Here is a 17,161-nt window from a genome sequence, read left to right as displayed (position 1 = left end):
CTGTTCTTCCTCTCTATGGTAAATGGTAGCTGTACAATCAGGCAGCCTAGAAATAATGTTTTATTTCCTCCTTCCTTACACCTCTCATATCCAATCCATCAGCAAGTCCTGAAACATGATCTCAAATCTGTCTATTCTCTTCATCCTAATCCAAACCACTACATCTTGCATAATCTAGTATAACATCCTCTTTATTCGTCTCCTTAATCCCTTCAACTCCTAAATGCTGCAGTGCATTCTTCATATATATATATATAAAATGTCAGGGGCTTCCTGGTGGCGCAGTGGTTGAGAGTCCGCCTGCCGATGCAGGGGACACGGGTTCGTGCCCCGGTCTGGGAAGATCCCACATGCCGCGGAGCGGCTGGGCCCATGAGCCATGGCCGCTGAGCCTGCGCGTCCGGAGCCTGTGCTCCGCAACAGGAGAGGCCACAACAGTGGGAGGCCCGCATACCGCAAAAAAAAAATAAAATAAAATAATGTCAGACTACATATCATCTTGTAATTATCAGATATAAAGTAATTATCGGATGTAAGTGTTTGGTAGGTTTATTTCCATTTGAGGACTGACTACACATTTGGACAGAGCAATGCTTAAACATTCAACCATGCCAATGGATTCATACTGGTTTATTGTGTACTATTCACATCCACTTACTTATTTGGTAGGAAAAACAGGCTCCAATTATGGAACTAGTCAACACTGAGGTTCCAAACACCTAGTCATAAAACAGCTGTGTTAAATGGCCTACACCAGACTGTCTGTGATACCACCCCCCTTATTGCAATTTAAAAATGACTGGAAAACAAAGGCTACACCAAAATCTAGAATTCTATTCTAAGCCAAAGAAAAATACCATGATTCTGACTTGAAATTTGTGGTTAATCATGGAAGATTCCATGAATTTAAAGCTCAGTCCAATTTCATGATTTAAAATTGACCGGAATTTCTGGTGCTGGTGAAGACAAAGCAGGCCCACAATAGCCAGCCAGCCTTCCTGCCTGCCCATGTCTGTCTGCCTGTCTGCCTGTATCTGTCTCTCTGTCTCTCTCTCTCTGGCTAGTTACAACAAAAGACTGTGGACAAAAATGTAAAAAGCAACTTCCCACACAAAAACTTATACATGAATGTTCACAGTAACATAATTCATCATAGCCAAAAAGTGAAAATAACCAAATGTCCATCAATGGATGAATGGGTAAACAAAATGTGGCATATGTATACAATGGAATATTATTCCACAATGAAGGAATGAAGTACTGATAAATGCTACCACATGAATGATCCTTCAAATCATTATAACAAACGAAAGAAGCCAGTCACAGAAGACCCAATAGTGTATGATTTCATAACACGAAATATCCAGAATTGGCAAATCCATGGAGACAGAAAGTATGTTAGTGATTGCCTATGGCTGAGGCACGGGGAGAATTGCAGGGGACAAAGAAGGGGAGTGGCTAATCAGTACAGGGTTTCTTTTCAGGGTGATGAAAATGTTTTGGGTGAATATACTTAACAAACAAACAAAAAACCCACCGAGCTGTATGTTTTTAAAATGGTGACTTCTATGGTATGTGACTTACACGTCAATTTTTTAAAAGCAACTACTTAAAACACTGAAAATTAAGAAAGCTGGCACATTGGGAAGTCAAAACCTAACTCATATGAGAATATATAGAATAGAATTTACCCATACCCATAGAGAAGGCTGGCCTTGCCCTTGGCTTCCAAGAGATAACTGCTAGGCCCTATGAAGGCCTTGGGCCAGCCAGATAGTAACACTGTAATTCGGAGTGGGGGCTTTGAGACATACCAATAATGTGATTTAGGGTGGGGGCTTGGGTCACATGGTATCGGTTGACCACTAGAGGGGCTAGACACTGAAAACTGAATAATGCGATGGACCCCCAATAGAAACTCTAGACATCAAGGCTCAAGTAAGCTTCCTTGGGGGCAATACTCTGTGCTTATTGTCACACACTGATGTTGACAATTAACACTGTCCTAAGTCACGGGGAGAGGATGACTGGAAGCTCTGTGTTGGGTACTAGATTTGACTCTACCTTATGTGTCTCTTCCCTTGACGAATCTTAATCTGTAACCTTCCCAAAACCAAGTGTTTGTTTTCAGTGAGTTATACAAGTTCCTCTAGCAAATTATCAAGCCTTGAGAGTAGTCTTAGAAACCCGTGAACTATGCAGTTGGTATAATAAGTGAGGGCAGTCATGTGGACTATACCCTCTAACTTCAGTTGGCTAAACTCTCACAGAGTGCATTTTCTGGGGTTTATTTCTCAACACTTTGCCTAAAAAACAGGTCCTAGTTGAGGAGATGTACTACTGTAGGGGACAGATAAAATTCTAAGAATTGGGGAGTGGGGGGAGGCGTGGAATTCCTGAGAGAAAAGAACCAGACAAGGGAGTCCCCTAATTTCCACATGAGGCCTGGGCTCACCCCTGAGCTGTGTATACTTAGGACATTCCCAATTAACACAGCAAAGGCTTTAAGAACTGAACCACTACTCACATCTCAGACTCACCCTGAGTGGCACATGCATGGAACAGATGCAGAACAGCAGAGCAAAGGCTTTGAAAACTGAACTGATTATCAAACTGAAACTTACAAAAGGTAACAGAATAGTCAGAATAGCTGGGCTACGTACTTTAAAAAAACAAAGAAATCACCATTCTCCAGAAGTTTTTAACAGAAAAACAGAACATAAAACAACATAATATTCAAAACGTCCAGAATACTACCTTAAATTTCTCAATAAGCAAAGATCCAGGAAAATGTGACAAATTCTCAAGGGAAAAGACAATCAACAGCTGCCAATCCTGAGATTACCCAGATGTTGGACTTATCAGACAAAAACTTTAAAGCATTCATTATTACTATACCCATGAGGTTAGGATAAATGAACTTGAAATTAATGCGAAGACAGGTTTTCAGCAGAGAAATAGAAACTATTAAAAAAACCCCAGGGCTTCCCTAGTGGCACAGTGGTTCAGAGCCCGCCTGCCGATGCGGGGGACGCGGGTTCGTGCCCCGATCCGGGAAGATTCCACATGCCGTGGAGCGGCTGGGCCCGTAAGCCATGGCCGCTGAGCCTGTGAGTCCGGAGCCTGTGCTTCACAATGGGAGAGGCCACAACAGTGAGAGGCCCGCGTACCACAAACAAACAAAAAAACAAAAACAGACAAACAAACAACCCAGAAATTTTGGAATTAAAAGACATAACATCAGAAATTTGAAAAAATCTCACTGGATGGGCTCAACAGCTGAATGCAGAAGATAGAGAAAAGTGTCAGGTGATGTGACAAGAGAGCAACAGAAGTGATCCAATCTGAAATACAGACAAAAAAGGTTGGGAAAAAATGAGCAGAGACTCAGGGAACTGTGGTAAAATACCCAGAGGTAATCCCGACACTGGAAGAAGAGAAAGAATGTGGTGAAGAAAAAACATCTGAAGAATGGCTGAAAACTTGCCAAATTTGGCAAAAGACATAAAGCTACAGATTCAAGAAGCTCAGTGAATGCTGAACAGATCTAAACACAAAGAAACCCACACCTAGACACATTAAAAATCAAACTGCTGAAAGCTAAGCGTAAAGAAATTATCTTGAAAGCAACCAGAGAAAACCATGTACTGCTTACAGGAGAGCAATGATTCAAACAGCATGTATTTCTCATCAAAAACCATGGAGTCCAGAAGGCAGTGGAGCAACATTTTTAAAGTACTGAAAGACAAGAACTATCAATACCGAATTCTATATCCAACAAAAAAATTCTTCAAAATGAAGGCCAAAAAAAAAAAAAAAAAAGACATACTCAGATGAAGGAAAACTAAGAGAATTCATCACCAGCACAGAACTGCTCTTAAAGAAATACTAAAAGGAAAGTTCTGCAGGCTAAAGAGAAATGATACTAGAGGGAAATGTGGAACTTAAGGGAACAAGGAAGAGCAAAAGAAACGGTAAACATCTGGGTAAAAATAGTCTTTCAACTATTTATGGCCTGAAAGCAAAACTAATAATATTGTCTGGTGGGTAATTCCATGTATGAGATGGAACACATATGACAACTATAACATATACAGGATGGATAAAGGGACCTAAATGGTTGTAAGGCATCTACACTTTATTTAAGATGGTAAAATATCAATCCCAAGAATTCTGTGAAAGATTGGATATGTATTATAATCTCTAGAACACCCACTTTAAACACACGCACACACAAAGAGAGTGACAGAAAGTCAATAAATAAAATACAGTGCAAAATACTCAGTTCAAAAAAAGGCAGTGGGGTTTCCTTGGTGGCGCAGTGGTTAAGAATCTGCCTGCCAATGCAGGAGACACGGGTTCGAGTCCTGGTCCAGGAAGATCCCACATGCCACGGAGCAACTAAGCCTGTGCGCCACAACTACTGAGCCTGCTCTCTAGAGCCCGGGAGCCACAACTACTGAAGCTAGCGTGCCTAGAGTCCGTGCTCCACAACAAGAGAAGCCACCGCAATGAGAAGCCCGTGCACCGCAATGAAGAGTAGCCCCTGCTAACCACAACTAGAGAAAGCCCACGCACGGCAACAAAGACCCAATGCAGCCAAAAATAAATATTTATTTTAAAAAATAAAAATAAAAATACAGATAAATTAAAAGAATGGAAAAAATAAATATCACACAAACACTAATCAAAAGTATTCTATTAGGAAATTCCCTGGTGGCCCAGTGGTTAGGACCCCGTGCTTTCACTGCCAAGGGTCTGGGTTCAATCCCTGGTCGGGGAACTAAGATCCTTAATCCTACGAGCCTCGTGCCTCACCACCAAAACGGGAAAAAAAGGTATTCTATTAGTATCCAAATAAACTTCAAAACAAAGACTATTATCAGGGATAAAGAGGGTAATTACAGAATGAACACAGGGTCAATTGACTAAGAAAACAATGCCCTTAATGCATATGTACCTAACAACAAATATGTAAAATACCTGAAGCAAAAACAGAAATAACAAAAAAGAGAAATAAACAAATGCACAATTATACCTGGAGACTTCAACACCCTTCTTTCAATTATCAATAAAACAAGTAGACAAAATCAGTAAGGATATAGACCATCTGAACACCCTATTAACCAAAATGACCTTACATTTACAGAACACTCTACCCCAGAAGAAAACATATACACATGCTTTTCAAGCATGTATGGAATATTTAATGCACCAAGATAGACCATAACCTGAATCATAAAATGATTAAAAAAAAAAAAAGACAAAAACAATAGAAAAAAAGCAGTGAAACAAAATTCTGGTCTCTTTTTTTGGTTTTTTTTTTTTTTTTGCGATACGCGGGCCTCTCACTGTTGTGGCCTCTCCCTTTGCGGAGCACAGGCTCCGGACGCGCAGGCTCAGCGGCCATGGCTAACGGGCCCAGCCACTCCGCGGCATGTGGGATCTTCCCGGACCGGGGCACGAACCCGTGTCCCCTGCATCGGCAGGCGGACTCTCAACCACTGCGCCACCAGGGAAGCCCTGGTCTCTTTTTGAAAAAAAAACAATAAAATTAACAAATCTCTAGCAAGACTGACAAAGACAGGAGAGAAAATAAAAATTACCAATATCAGGAACAAAACAGGGGACTTTGCTGGCGGTTCCATCCCTGGTTGGGAACTAAGATCCCACATGCCATGTGGCACAGCCCCACCCTCACCCCCCAAAAAACCAAAAGAACAAAACAGAGATATCACTATATATTCTGCAACCATAAAAAAGACAGTGAGGGAACAGTGCAAACAATTTTACACAAATTAATTTGACAACTTAGAAGAAATGGACAAATGCTTCAGAAACAACAAACTACCAAAACTCAACTAATAAGAAACAAATAATTTGCATAGTCCTATAACCATTAAAGAAATCAAATTTGTTACTTAAAATCTCCTGAAAAAGAAACCTCCAAGTCCAGATGGTTTTCAATTGAGAATTCCACCAAAGATTTAAAGAACTAACACCAATTTTACAAAATATCTTCCAGAATACAGAAGAGGGAATGCTTTCCCCTTACGAACAAGCAGGCAAAGAAGTGTGTGCTCACCATTCTATCTCAACATAGTACTGGGAGTTCATAACAGCAAAATAAGAGAAGCGAATGGGATAGTGTAGAAGCACAGAGGCAACTCCAATGATATTTGGTGATAAGGACATTTCACAAGTGTTTTTACTATTATGTTTCATAATTTATGTATTTGTTACATATATTCTAAGTTTAGAATAATACAATTTTAGCTTAACCCAGAACAAAACAATAATAGGAGAGGATTTCAAGAAAAAGCAAATTCCAATTTGGAGACACTGGCTTTTGGGGCCTCATTCTATCCAAAATTATACGTTGGAATCAGATAATCTCTAAAGTCACCTCAGTTCTTACGTTTTTTTACTTTCTCCCATGTACAAATTTATCACTCAATTTTTTAAACCTTAAGTATAAAGAACGTGAATTTTCCATTTAAAAGCATAACTATATTTCTCGTCTATTTTCTCTGTAATTCTATGAATAAAATAATTAAAATAGTGAAGTCCCATTTGTCTCTGGTATTGAGAGCCTATTCTTCTGATGGAAACTGATCATAAATCTTAAAAATTAATCTAGTAAGAGAGTGAGGATAATATTAAAATATAAGGTGATAATTCTCCTTTAAAAAAGAAAAATATTAAAAAAAAAAAAAAAGAAAAATATTGAGAGGGGGAAGATATGTTAAAATGCAGAGGAGGGCTTCCCCGGTGGCGCAGTGGTTGAGAGTCTGCCTGCCAATGCAGGCGACACGGGTTCGTGCCCCGGTCCGGGAAGATCCCACATGCCGCGGAGCAGCTGGGCCCGTGAGCCATGGCCGCTGAGCCTGCGCGTCCGGAGCCTGTGCTCCGCAAAGGGAGAGGCCACAACAGTGAGAGGCCCGCATACCGCAAAAAAAGTAAAATAAAATAAAAAATAAAAAAAATAAAATGCAGAGGAAAAGGCCATCAGCTTTGTGGAGGTAATAACTGAGTTGATTGTAAAAGATTGTCAAGATTTTTTCATAAAGAGAGGAAGATAAATGCTGGCTTAATGTCCTGAGTAAAGATAAGAAATCTCAGATCCTATACACGCAACAGCACTGCATCAGTTTAGCTGGGGTGCAGATGGAAAGAAATCAAGTAAACAAAAGTGGTACACGGGACCACTCAATGACCTCAGTTATTCTATGGAAAAACTACTGAAGGCTTCTGTGCCAGTTACCGATTTATTGACTTTTAGCTCCAAATCCAACCTTCTTTGCCCTTCTCTGTGACAATGGAGTTGGATTCTATAAACATTTCTCCTTTGCCAGCTGGCTCACTGTTAGTTTTGTCAGTATAGTGCTGGGAGAACACTGCAGAAAGAAAAAAGGGGGTCTTTTCTTTCCAGTTTTAGTGTGCTTTTGCCTGCTTGCTCTCATGGCTTGCAGCACCCAGCAATATGAGGGACACTCAATGGTGCTCACCCTTCAGCAATGTTCAGCAGAATGCCTGTGGGTGCCTTCCCAGAAAATTCTGCTGCTGCCTCAGCTGGCTCCCCAGTTGAGAAGCCAGCAGGAGGCTTTCCAGCAAGTTCTTCTACTACCCAGAAGGCAGTTTTCTATGTGCCACCCCCGGCTATGGCACCAGTGAACTTTGTCATCCACTGGACCAGAGCCCCACCTTCTCCAGGGAGAGCTGAATCACAACCCCTATGGACATGGAGGGGCCTCCTTGAAAGTTATTCCTTCCTGGGGCATGCTGCCTCAGCCCTACAGTTAGCAGCTGCTTCCCATATCTGTTATTACTGTATTCTTCTGTGTTATCTTTACCTTTCAATAGTTAACTCTTGGTTACCAGTTATTAACTTCCAGTTAATAAATTAACCAGTTAATAACTTCCCTGTTCAAACCATGTAGCTTCTGTCTGCTGATTGGACCCTGAGAACTACAGAATATAGCTCAAAGATGCAGAGATCTTTTACAAACTTAATTTTAAAAGATTAAAAAAAGAATGCCCCAAAGTCCAGAAACAGCTCCATGAAGCTGTGTGAGTATATTCAGGAGGCTGGAGTTTGAATTACCTCTGGGGTTTGTATTCATGACCGATGGGATAGTTTGTAATCACAGGAAGAAGTATGGACTCAAATCAGGAGAAAACAGGAATAAAGGGAGGCACTGAGATAGTTTTCCTGTAAACTGTAAATATCTTAAGACATCATCATCAGACAAAAAGGAAACATCTTAAGTTTTTGAAAGGCTATTTTAAACACTGATGGCTAATGACAGCCATTTACTGTACCAGTTACATTGATTCAAGATAAAATAAAACCCTGAATAATTTCCCTTAGAAAGAAACTGAAGTACACAAACTGTATGAAGTGGATACATCTGTCTCTCTGAACCCTTGATTTCATTTGTAGTATCTTGAGAGGGAAACAAAAATAACTATTCCTTCAATATTTAGATTCACATAAATGTATAGCATGATCTAGACTCAATAACACATCAGCTATAATGTGAATGGGGGTTTTTCAACCAAGTAAACTCGAAAAAACTCTCTATTCAGTCAACAATACTGACTTTTTAAAAAGGAAACTGTCTACGTAAAAACAAATGATTAAAAGCTTACAGAATTTTTTCAAAAGGTTCTAACAGTACTTCACATTTGGAACTAGCAATTCTGTGTCGAAGAGCTCAACCCTAGGAAACTACTGCTAAGTTATCATTACTATGTAAGTTAAGAGAAAGAACAATTAGGCTATATTTCAGACATGGAAAATTGAACAAGGAAGTGAGATGTCACAACAAATTGTTTAAAAACCATTTTTAATTTTCTGAAATAACTATTTACTGGCAAACAGTACAGAAACTAAAGTCTTTTTCTTTAGGAATGACCAAATACTGTAGTTAGAGCATCTATCTATCTAAATTACCAATAACTGCTACAACCTACAAGTCCCAAATTCTTCTTTCTTTTAAAATCTTTCTATCTTTTCTTCTTCCTAGGGGCTACTTCAACCCTTTTCACATCTCCTTATCTGTTCTAAACAGAACTAAGCTCCTTTTAGAACACTTCAAAATGTTCCTTTCACCTGAAACAACAAAATCCATATCTTCCCTATGACTCCCATGGGAAACTCTATCTTTAAAACGAGTTCGTTTAGGTATCCAAAAAAAAAAAAAAAGGAATACACGAAGTCATAAGCTATTATGAGGGGGAAAATTCAAGGACCCTTTTTTTTCTCCATTTTCTAAAATGCTGATATGCTTTACAGTTATAAAACAGTATTTAATTTAAATGTTATAATATTCTAAGAATACTGTACGTTTCTAATTCATTCATTCAAAATTCCATATTTTGGGTAAATGATTTTCAATCTTATCACCTAACTTCTTAAAGGGACTAGTACCTCAATCCTTCTCAGCCAGGAGCCAATCACTTCATTTTTAATACTTCTTTTTTGTTGACTGGTTGTGGCAAAATATACATAATAAAATGGCTAAAATGGTAACTTGTATAAGTGTACGATTTAGTGGCACTAAGTATTTATTTACACTGTTGTGCAACCATTACCACTATCCATTTCAAGAACTTTTTCATCATCCCAGAGAGAAATTCTACCAATTAAACAATAACTCCCTATTCTCCCCTACTCTCAGCCCCTGGTAACCTCTATTCCATTTTCTGTCTCTAGGAGCTTGCCTATTCTAGGTATCTCTTGTAAGTGGAATTGTACAATATTTGTCCTTTTGTGTCTGGCTTATTTCACTCAGCATTCTTTTAAATACATATATACATTCTCTTTCATATTTTTTTAAAATTTTTAATCGATTTACAATGTTGTGTTACTTACTACTGTACATCAAAATGAATCAGTTATACATATACTCAGCATGTTTTTAAGGTTCATCTATGTAGCATGTATCAGAATTTCATTCCTTCTTAAGGCTGAATACTATTACATTGACTGTATATACCACATTTTATTTATCCATTCATCTTCTGATGGACATTTGAGCTGCTTCCATTTTAATACATTTTAGAATAAAACAATATAGTATGGAATAATCAAAATCAAGCGAGAATCTTCAAAATGGGGGAGCAGAGGGAAAACAGCAAAGGGAAAAATAGCTAAAAAGTCTTGTATTGAGGATTAAGGAATGAAAATAAAACTGTAAAAAGGAGCACATCTTACCATCGTCGCTTCTGAGGGCCCCCAGGCCCTTGCCCTGCCTCCCCAGAGGCTCACTAAACCAGAGGCCAAAGTGCCCCCCCCTTCACCTACCACCCAAGTCCTCATGCCCTCTCAGGGCTGGGGGAGGACGGGCTAAAGGAAGGCGGGGTTCCATGTACATATTTATCTCCCCCTTCCACATAGCCCCACAGACCTTTTGTACATTTTTACAGGGGTGCCCCTCCCAATAATCCCCCTTCCTGGTTAATTAAATGCTAAGACTGGTTCAAAAAAAAGAGCACATCTTCAATAAGCATAGTTACTTCGTTCCATAATGTACCTGAAAACTCTAAAGATTTTAAGACTACTATTTAAGACACATCATGCAGCAAGAGGATAAGCTAGAACTACATTTGAATGTCATCTTCCAATCACTGATACTTCATATATTCATTAACAAGTAGGTTTGCAAGGCCTGTTACGTGCCAAGCCGGGGGCGGGGGGGAGATAAATGTCACTGCCCTCATGGAGCTACTAGCTTAATGTAAGCTATAGAGAAGCTACATGATTTTTTTGAAAGACCAAAGTGATATGTAATTTCAAATCTTAAGTGCTATAAAGAAAGAACACAGAACACTATATACCAAACTAAAAACGGAAAATGTGATCTAGATTGGGAAGTCAGCCAAAGTTCTCTGGAAGAGACATGTTCAAGCTGACACCTGAAAAAAAACAACAGTTAACTAAGTAAAGGGGTCAGCATGTACAAAGGCTGAGGTGGGAATTAGCTTCCCTACACAACCGGGAAGTGACAAAACAAAAGTGACCCCAAAAAAGCTATGGGAATGTCGATTGCACTTCAGTTAGAGAGAAGATAATAAGCAAATAAACTGAGAAGGAGCTTGCAGAGCAAGGAAGGAAAGTAGGAATGTTTGGTCACTTCAGGTAATGATACAGAGTTTCAAAAAGGAAGCAGTAGTCATCTGTGTTAAGTAATGCTGAGAGGTAACAAGAGAGGCAAAACTAAAAGTCCAGTGGAGGTGACAAAATGGAAGTCACTGGTGACTTTAAAAGTACTGCTTTGTGGTCACGTAACTGTATCACCACAATATAGTTTAACCAAGAATAGCTTCTTGTGAGTTGTTACTAAGTGAAGTCAGAAGCTATTTTTGATGACTCCACCATCTTGCTACATTTTTTTTTTAAGTTCTTCTTTTTTTCCCCTTCTGTTCTTTATTTATTTAGTATTCTTTCTTATTTACTGTTCTTGCCTACTCTCTAGAAATAATAATGACAAGTTTAAAGTCAGAGCCTTACTGTGTTAGAGATAAACGATCCTGCAATTGTCATTTAGACCTAGGGCACTGATGGAGTCGGATCTCTTTTATTTTTTTTTTATTTTTTTTTTGCGGTACGCAGGCCTCTCACTGCTGTGGCCTCCCCCGTTGCGGAGCCCAGGCTCTGGACGCGCAGGCTCAGCGGCCATGGCTCACGGGCCCAGCCGCTCCGCGGCATGTGGGATCTTCCTGGACCAGGGCATGAACCCGTGTCCCCTGCATCGGCAGGTGGACTCTCAACCACTGCGCCACCAGGGAAGCCCGAGTCTGATCTCTTTACATAAGATTTCCTGGTCTATTTCCCCAGTGTGTATTTTTAGGAATAGAAAATTTTATGAAATTTTTACGAATAGTCTAATTTTATGAAAAGAAATGAAATCTCTTGCTCATTCCTGTTCTATAAAACCCAATAGTGTTATAAAAAAAATTAGAATACGTTAGTAGAATTTGTTCCTCAGAGTAATAACCAAATGCCATAGTGCTCCCTCCTTTCTCATCATTGTGACAATCAAAAATAGCCCCCCAAAATCCTAACCACTTTCGCTATGGGTATTACACTATACCAGGGGTCCCCAACCTTTTTGACACCAGGGACTAGTTTCATGGAAGACAATTTTTCCATTAACTGGGGCAGGGGGTGGGGTGGGTGGAGGATGATTTGGGGATGATTCAAGTACATTACACTTATTGTGCACTTTTTTTCCATTATTACATTGTAATATATAATGAAATAATTGTACAACTCACCTTAATGCAGAATCAGTGGGAGCCCTGAGCTTGTTTTCACTTGTCACTCACTGATAGGATTTTGATATGAGTCTGCAAGCAATTGATTTATTACGGTCTCTGTGCAGTCAAACCTCACTAATGATAATCTGTATTTGCAGCCGCTCCCCAGCACTTGCATCACAGCCTCAGCTCCACCTCAGATCATCAGGCATTAGATTCGCATAAGGAGCACGCAACCTAGATCCCTCGCATGAGCAGTTCACAGTAGGGTTCCTATAAAAATCTAATGCTGCAGCTGATCTGACAGGAGGCAGAGCTCAGGCGGTAATGCAAGTGATGGGGAGCGGCTGTAAATACAGATGAAGCTTCACTCGCTCGCCCGCCACTCACCTCCTGCTGTGCGGCCCAGTTCCTAATAGGCCATGGACCACTAGTGGTCTGTGGCCCGTGGGGTTGGGGACCCCTGCACTATACCAGCCCCAGGTGAGAACAACTAGTAGCACTGTAACCTTTTCTCTTAATGAAAATATCTCTAATGTAGACACCCGGATTTCTGCCTTAACATATAAAATATAATGACCATAATTTTAATATTTCTTGATGGCAGAGGGTCTTGACTATGAACAGTGACTATTATGTGCTATTGTAATATAATAAAGCTCTTAGAAATTAAAGCGTGTTCTATCTTTGGTCCTATATTAATTGACCCCAGGCTGTTTTATTTGAACATAGTAAGACTATTACTTGAAACACATACTGCTTTATGTATCTTTTCCATTTAATTCTTTTTGGCCAAGGTTATTTTTTCCTAGACTGTTTACATCTACCATTCTCCCTGAACTAGAGGACTTCTAAATTTGCTAATGACTAAGCTTATTAAATCAAAAGCCTGAACTGATAGATGAAGGCTTGAAGATGGCTCCAGGCCTTCCTAAGAATTAAAGTGCATGGGTGTGGAGATAGCAACCTTCTAAGAATTTTTTTCTAACTTGCTTTTGGTTTTGTAACTGTGCTATGACTGAGAACTCCAAAGATCTGAGCTGAATAAATCATAAATTAACAAAGCAGTTATTACTAAATAATCAATCTTCAGGACTAAAGTAGACTGCTATATACTATAAAATATTCTAATCAAGTATTATAATTATTACTAATAATACTTAAATAACTCACCTGATTTCTTTTAGTCCTTCTCTCTGGATAACTTGAAGAATTTCTTTATGACTCATGGGTGTATTGGGATATTTTTCTAAGACCTGAGAAACAAGTATATAATAGTAAATTATTTTAATTTCTTATTATAATTACATATATAAATTATATTTATTATAGCTATGTATTAATTTCCTCCAGCATATACAAATCCAGAGACTTTTCATCCCTTAAATTTTTGGATAATAAGTGGAAAATTAATGAAACGTAAATAGGATATTCTCTCCTTCAGTCACAAACCCTAAGTCAAATCCTGAAGCAGAAATGGATCAAAAAAGATAAGATTAATAATTCAATTATTATTAATGCATAATGTGAAATTATGTTTACTTTCTGCCTCCACTCCCTCATCACATGACTACCTGTGGACTTACTGGAAGCACCTTGAAGATTATCCATCTTTACATCTCCAAACAAAGTCTAGTACATCTTGGTTGCTCAGTAATTTCTTAACCAAAACAAAAGAACAATACAGTTATAATGAAATTAAAATGGTATCCGTGTTCTGGTTCTGGTGAAGATGATGCAATAAGCATAAATTATCCTGTCTCTCCCGAATACAACTAAAAACCTGGACAGAATGCATGGAGCAGCTATCTGAGGACTCTGAAAATGGTAGCAGTTGGTTTCAGGGAGGAAACCAAAATTAGAAGTACTACTAACCCAGCAGTGAGTTTCCTGGTTTTGTTTCCCCTAGGTAGACTCAAGGGCAGTCCAAACTCAGAACTGCACAGTAAGTGCAGACAGAAATGGCTCCAAGAGAAGTCTTCTCTTTTTTTTGTCCAAAAAGCAGTAAAAGGGAGGACAATCCTCTGAGGGTTTTTTTCCCTTTCTCTCAGACCCTGCCCCCAAGCAATCCAAAGGCAGCAGCTGTGGCAGTGATGATACCAGCAGTGGCTGGACAGGGACCTAAAACTTCAAGAAAGCAGATCCCTTCCGATCCCATGAGTGTGGAGGGAATTCCCATGGTTTATATTCTTTCTCCACCATCCTGTTGCTTGGCATCAAAGGCAGATGCAGTTGTGGAAGTGTGCAGCAAAACACCAAAATGAAAACCTTAGTTATCTAGCCATAGGACAAGGAAGAAGGGTCTCTAAGAGCCAGAAAGTGTCAGGGAACTTGCAAAGAGAAAGGAGCTCAAGAAAGTGACACCATGAAGTTCTATAAACACTCCTGGGGTCACCCAAGAACTATGCCTATGTGGATCTGACCCTAAACATACTATCAGGTTCCCAAATTTGCCACTCGGTGGTGTACATGCGGGACAGATAGAAACAATGGCTTTGAAAACTAGTCATTGGAATTTTAGTGCACAGAAGGGTAGGCAGAAACTTATGACCTGAACCTAACAAGACCAAATGCCCGCTTAAAAAAATCCTCCCATCCCTAAAAATAAAGTAATAACAACAACAACATTCTCCATATCATTTAAATGAGACAGAGTATCATAACGTTAACATCAAAATGTCTAATATATGATCCAAAATTACTTGACATATGAAGAACCAGGAAAATCTCAATAACTCACAAGAGAAAAGACAACCTACACACAACAAACCCAAGATGCTACAGACTCTGGAATTTTCAGACAAAGACTTTAAGGCAGCTACTATAACCATGCTTCAAGAAGCCAGAAAGATGATTCTTGGGGGGAAAAAAAATAGTTAAGAGTCTCAGCAGAGAAGTAAGATTCATTACATTATTGTGTGTGTGCCTATGTGGTGTATAAAGCAAATAAAAATTTAAGACTAAAAAACACAATATCCAAAGTAAACCCAAAATTCTCTGGAGGGGCTCGACTGTAGAAGGGAGATAACAGAGGAGAGAATCAGTAAACCTGAAGATAGAGCAATAGAAACTATCCAATCTGATGAACAGAGAGAAAAATGATAGAAAAAATAAATGAACAAAGCCAACGGGACAATATCAAAAGGTTTAACATTCATGTCATCAGAGTCCCCAAAGGAGAAGATAAAGAGTAGCACACAGAAAACATACTTAAAGAAATAGCAGCAGAAAACTTCCCAAATTTGGTGAAAGATATACACTTACAATTTCAAGAGAATCAATGAATCTCAAACAACATAAATTCAAAGAAACCTGTACCCAGATATATCATAATCAAATTACTGAAAACTAAAGAAAATTTTAAAATCTTGAAGGCAGCCAAGGAAAAACAACCTTCCACTTAGGAGAAAAACAATTCCACTGACTGTGGGTTTCTCATCAGAAACTATGGAAGGCAGAAACAGTGAAGAACATTTTTAAGTGCTGAAAGGGAAGGACTTAATTCCAAAATTCCTATCTAGCAAAAATATCCTCCAAAAATGAAGGGGAAATCAAGACACTCTTAGATTAAAGGGAAATGAAGAGTATTTGCCATTAACAGACTTCTATTTTATTTTATTTATTTTTAAATTTATTTATTTATTTTTGGCTGCGTTGGGTCTTCGTTGCTGCACGCCGGCTTTCTCTAGTTGCAGCGAGCGGGGACTACTCTCCGTTGCAGTGCGAGGGCTTCTCATTGTGGTGGCTTCTCTTGTTGTGGGGCACGGGCTCCAGGCGCGCAGGCTTCAGTAGCTGTGGCTCAGTAGTTGTGGCGCACGGGCTTAGTTGCCTCCGTGGCATGTGGGCTCTTCCCAGACCAAGGCTCGAACCCATGTCTCCTGCACTGGCAGGCAGATTCTTAACCACTGTGCCACCAGGGGAGTCCTAACAGGCTTACTTTAAATTGACTTCTTTTAAGTCAATTCTGGTTTCTTTACTTTTTTATTTTTAATCCAAATTTTAGGTAGAAACTCTCTTATACCTAAATCACTTTCTATTCTTAGAACCCTTGGCAATTAACAAATGCAAGTGAAAGCTAAAATTGAACCAATTCTGAATAATCTATACTATACTATCAAAAGAATATCCATTAGTACAGCAAGTCAAAAACAACAGATACAGGACTTGTGTAATAGAAACCACTTGAAGTCAGATATCCTAGGATCAGCCAGTAAGGTATCAAAATGTGATGTCAACAACTACCATTTATAAAGAAGACACAAACAAGTGCAGATCATTCTCTCAGTTAAACGTCTCAGCAACCTTAAAAGACAAGCCTTATTACCCCCATTTAAAAAGTGGGATAACTAATGCTCAATAAGCAAATTTCCAAACATAATGCAGCAAGACAAGTGGCAGTCGGCATTCAAACTCAGGGATATCCAGCACCCTACAGCTCACTGTGTCCTGGTCTGCATCTCTTTTTTCATTTGTTTAGTCATAAAATCCAACAAATATATTTCTGTTTGTCATCCTCCCTGAGCTCTATACTACATCAGATAAATGTTATTAACCTTTCCCTCCTTAGACACTGCTCTCTCCAGACCTTTTTTTCCCAAAATGTTTCTTCTTGGTCTTTTTCTGTGGCCATCCCTTAAATACTTTACAAGCATCATTTTGCAGCTTTTGCTTTTCACTCCAACCCTCCCTGAATAAAATCATCCATTCCCAAGACTTCATCAATCACCCCTATTTTGATAAATGAAAAGAAGCAGCACAGTCCGTTTATAACTGCTTTTAAACATCAACCTCGGATGTTCCATCTCAAACTTAACATGTCCAAAATTTAACTTACTACCTTTATCCAAATTAAGGCCCATACAGAAAACTGGACCTGTATTTACTGTCTATATACTAT

General features: G+C 39.1%; 1 protein-coding gene across 1 annotated transcript in view; it reads right to left on the bottom strand.

Annotated features, from left to right (window-relative positions):
- ASXL2 (ASXL transcriptional regulator 2) overlaps window positions 1-17,161 on the bottom strand; it is a 129,813-nt gene that overhangs the window by 70,003 nt on the left and 42,649 nt on the right. The window contains exons 2-3 of the mRNA XM_030858207.2: window positions 13,438-13,520; window positions 13,232-13,234 (exon numbers count right to left, since the gene is read on the bottom strand). Of these exons, the coding sequence (XP_030714067.2) occupies window positions 13,232-13,234; window positions 13,438-13,520 (86 nt within the window). The remainder of the gene's footprint in view (window positions 1-13,231; window positions 13,235-13,437; window positions 13,521-17,161) is intronic.

Source organism: Globicephala melas, chromosome 12, assembly GCF_963455315.2.
Source record: "Globicephala melas chromosome 12, mGloMel1.2, whole genome shotgun sequence".
In the NCBI taxonomy this organism is placed as follows: Eukaryota; Metazoa; Chordata; class Mammalia; order Artiodactyla; family Delphinidae; genus Globicephala; species Globicephala melas.
Note: the sequence above shows the minus strand (reverse complement) of the source record. Positions and strands in the feature narration are given on the sequence as shown.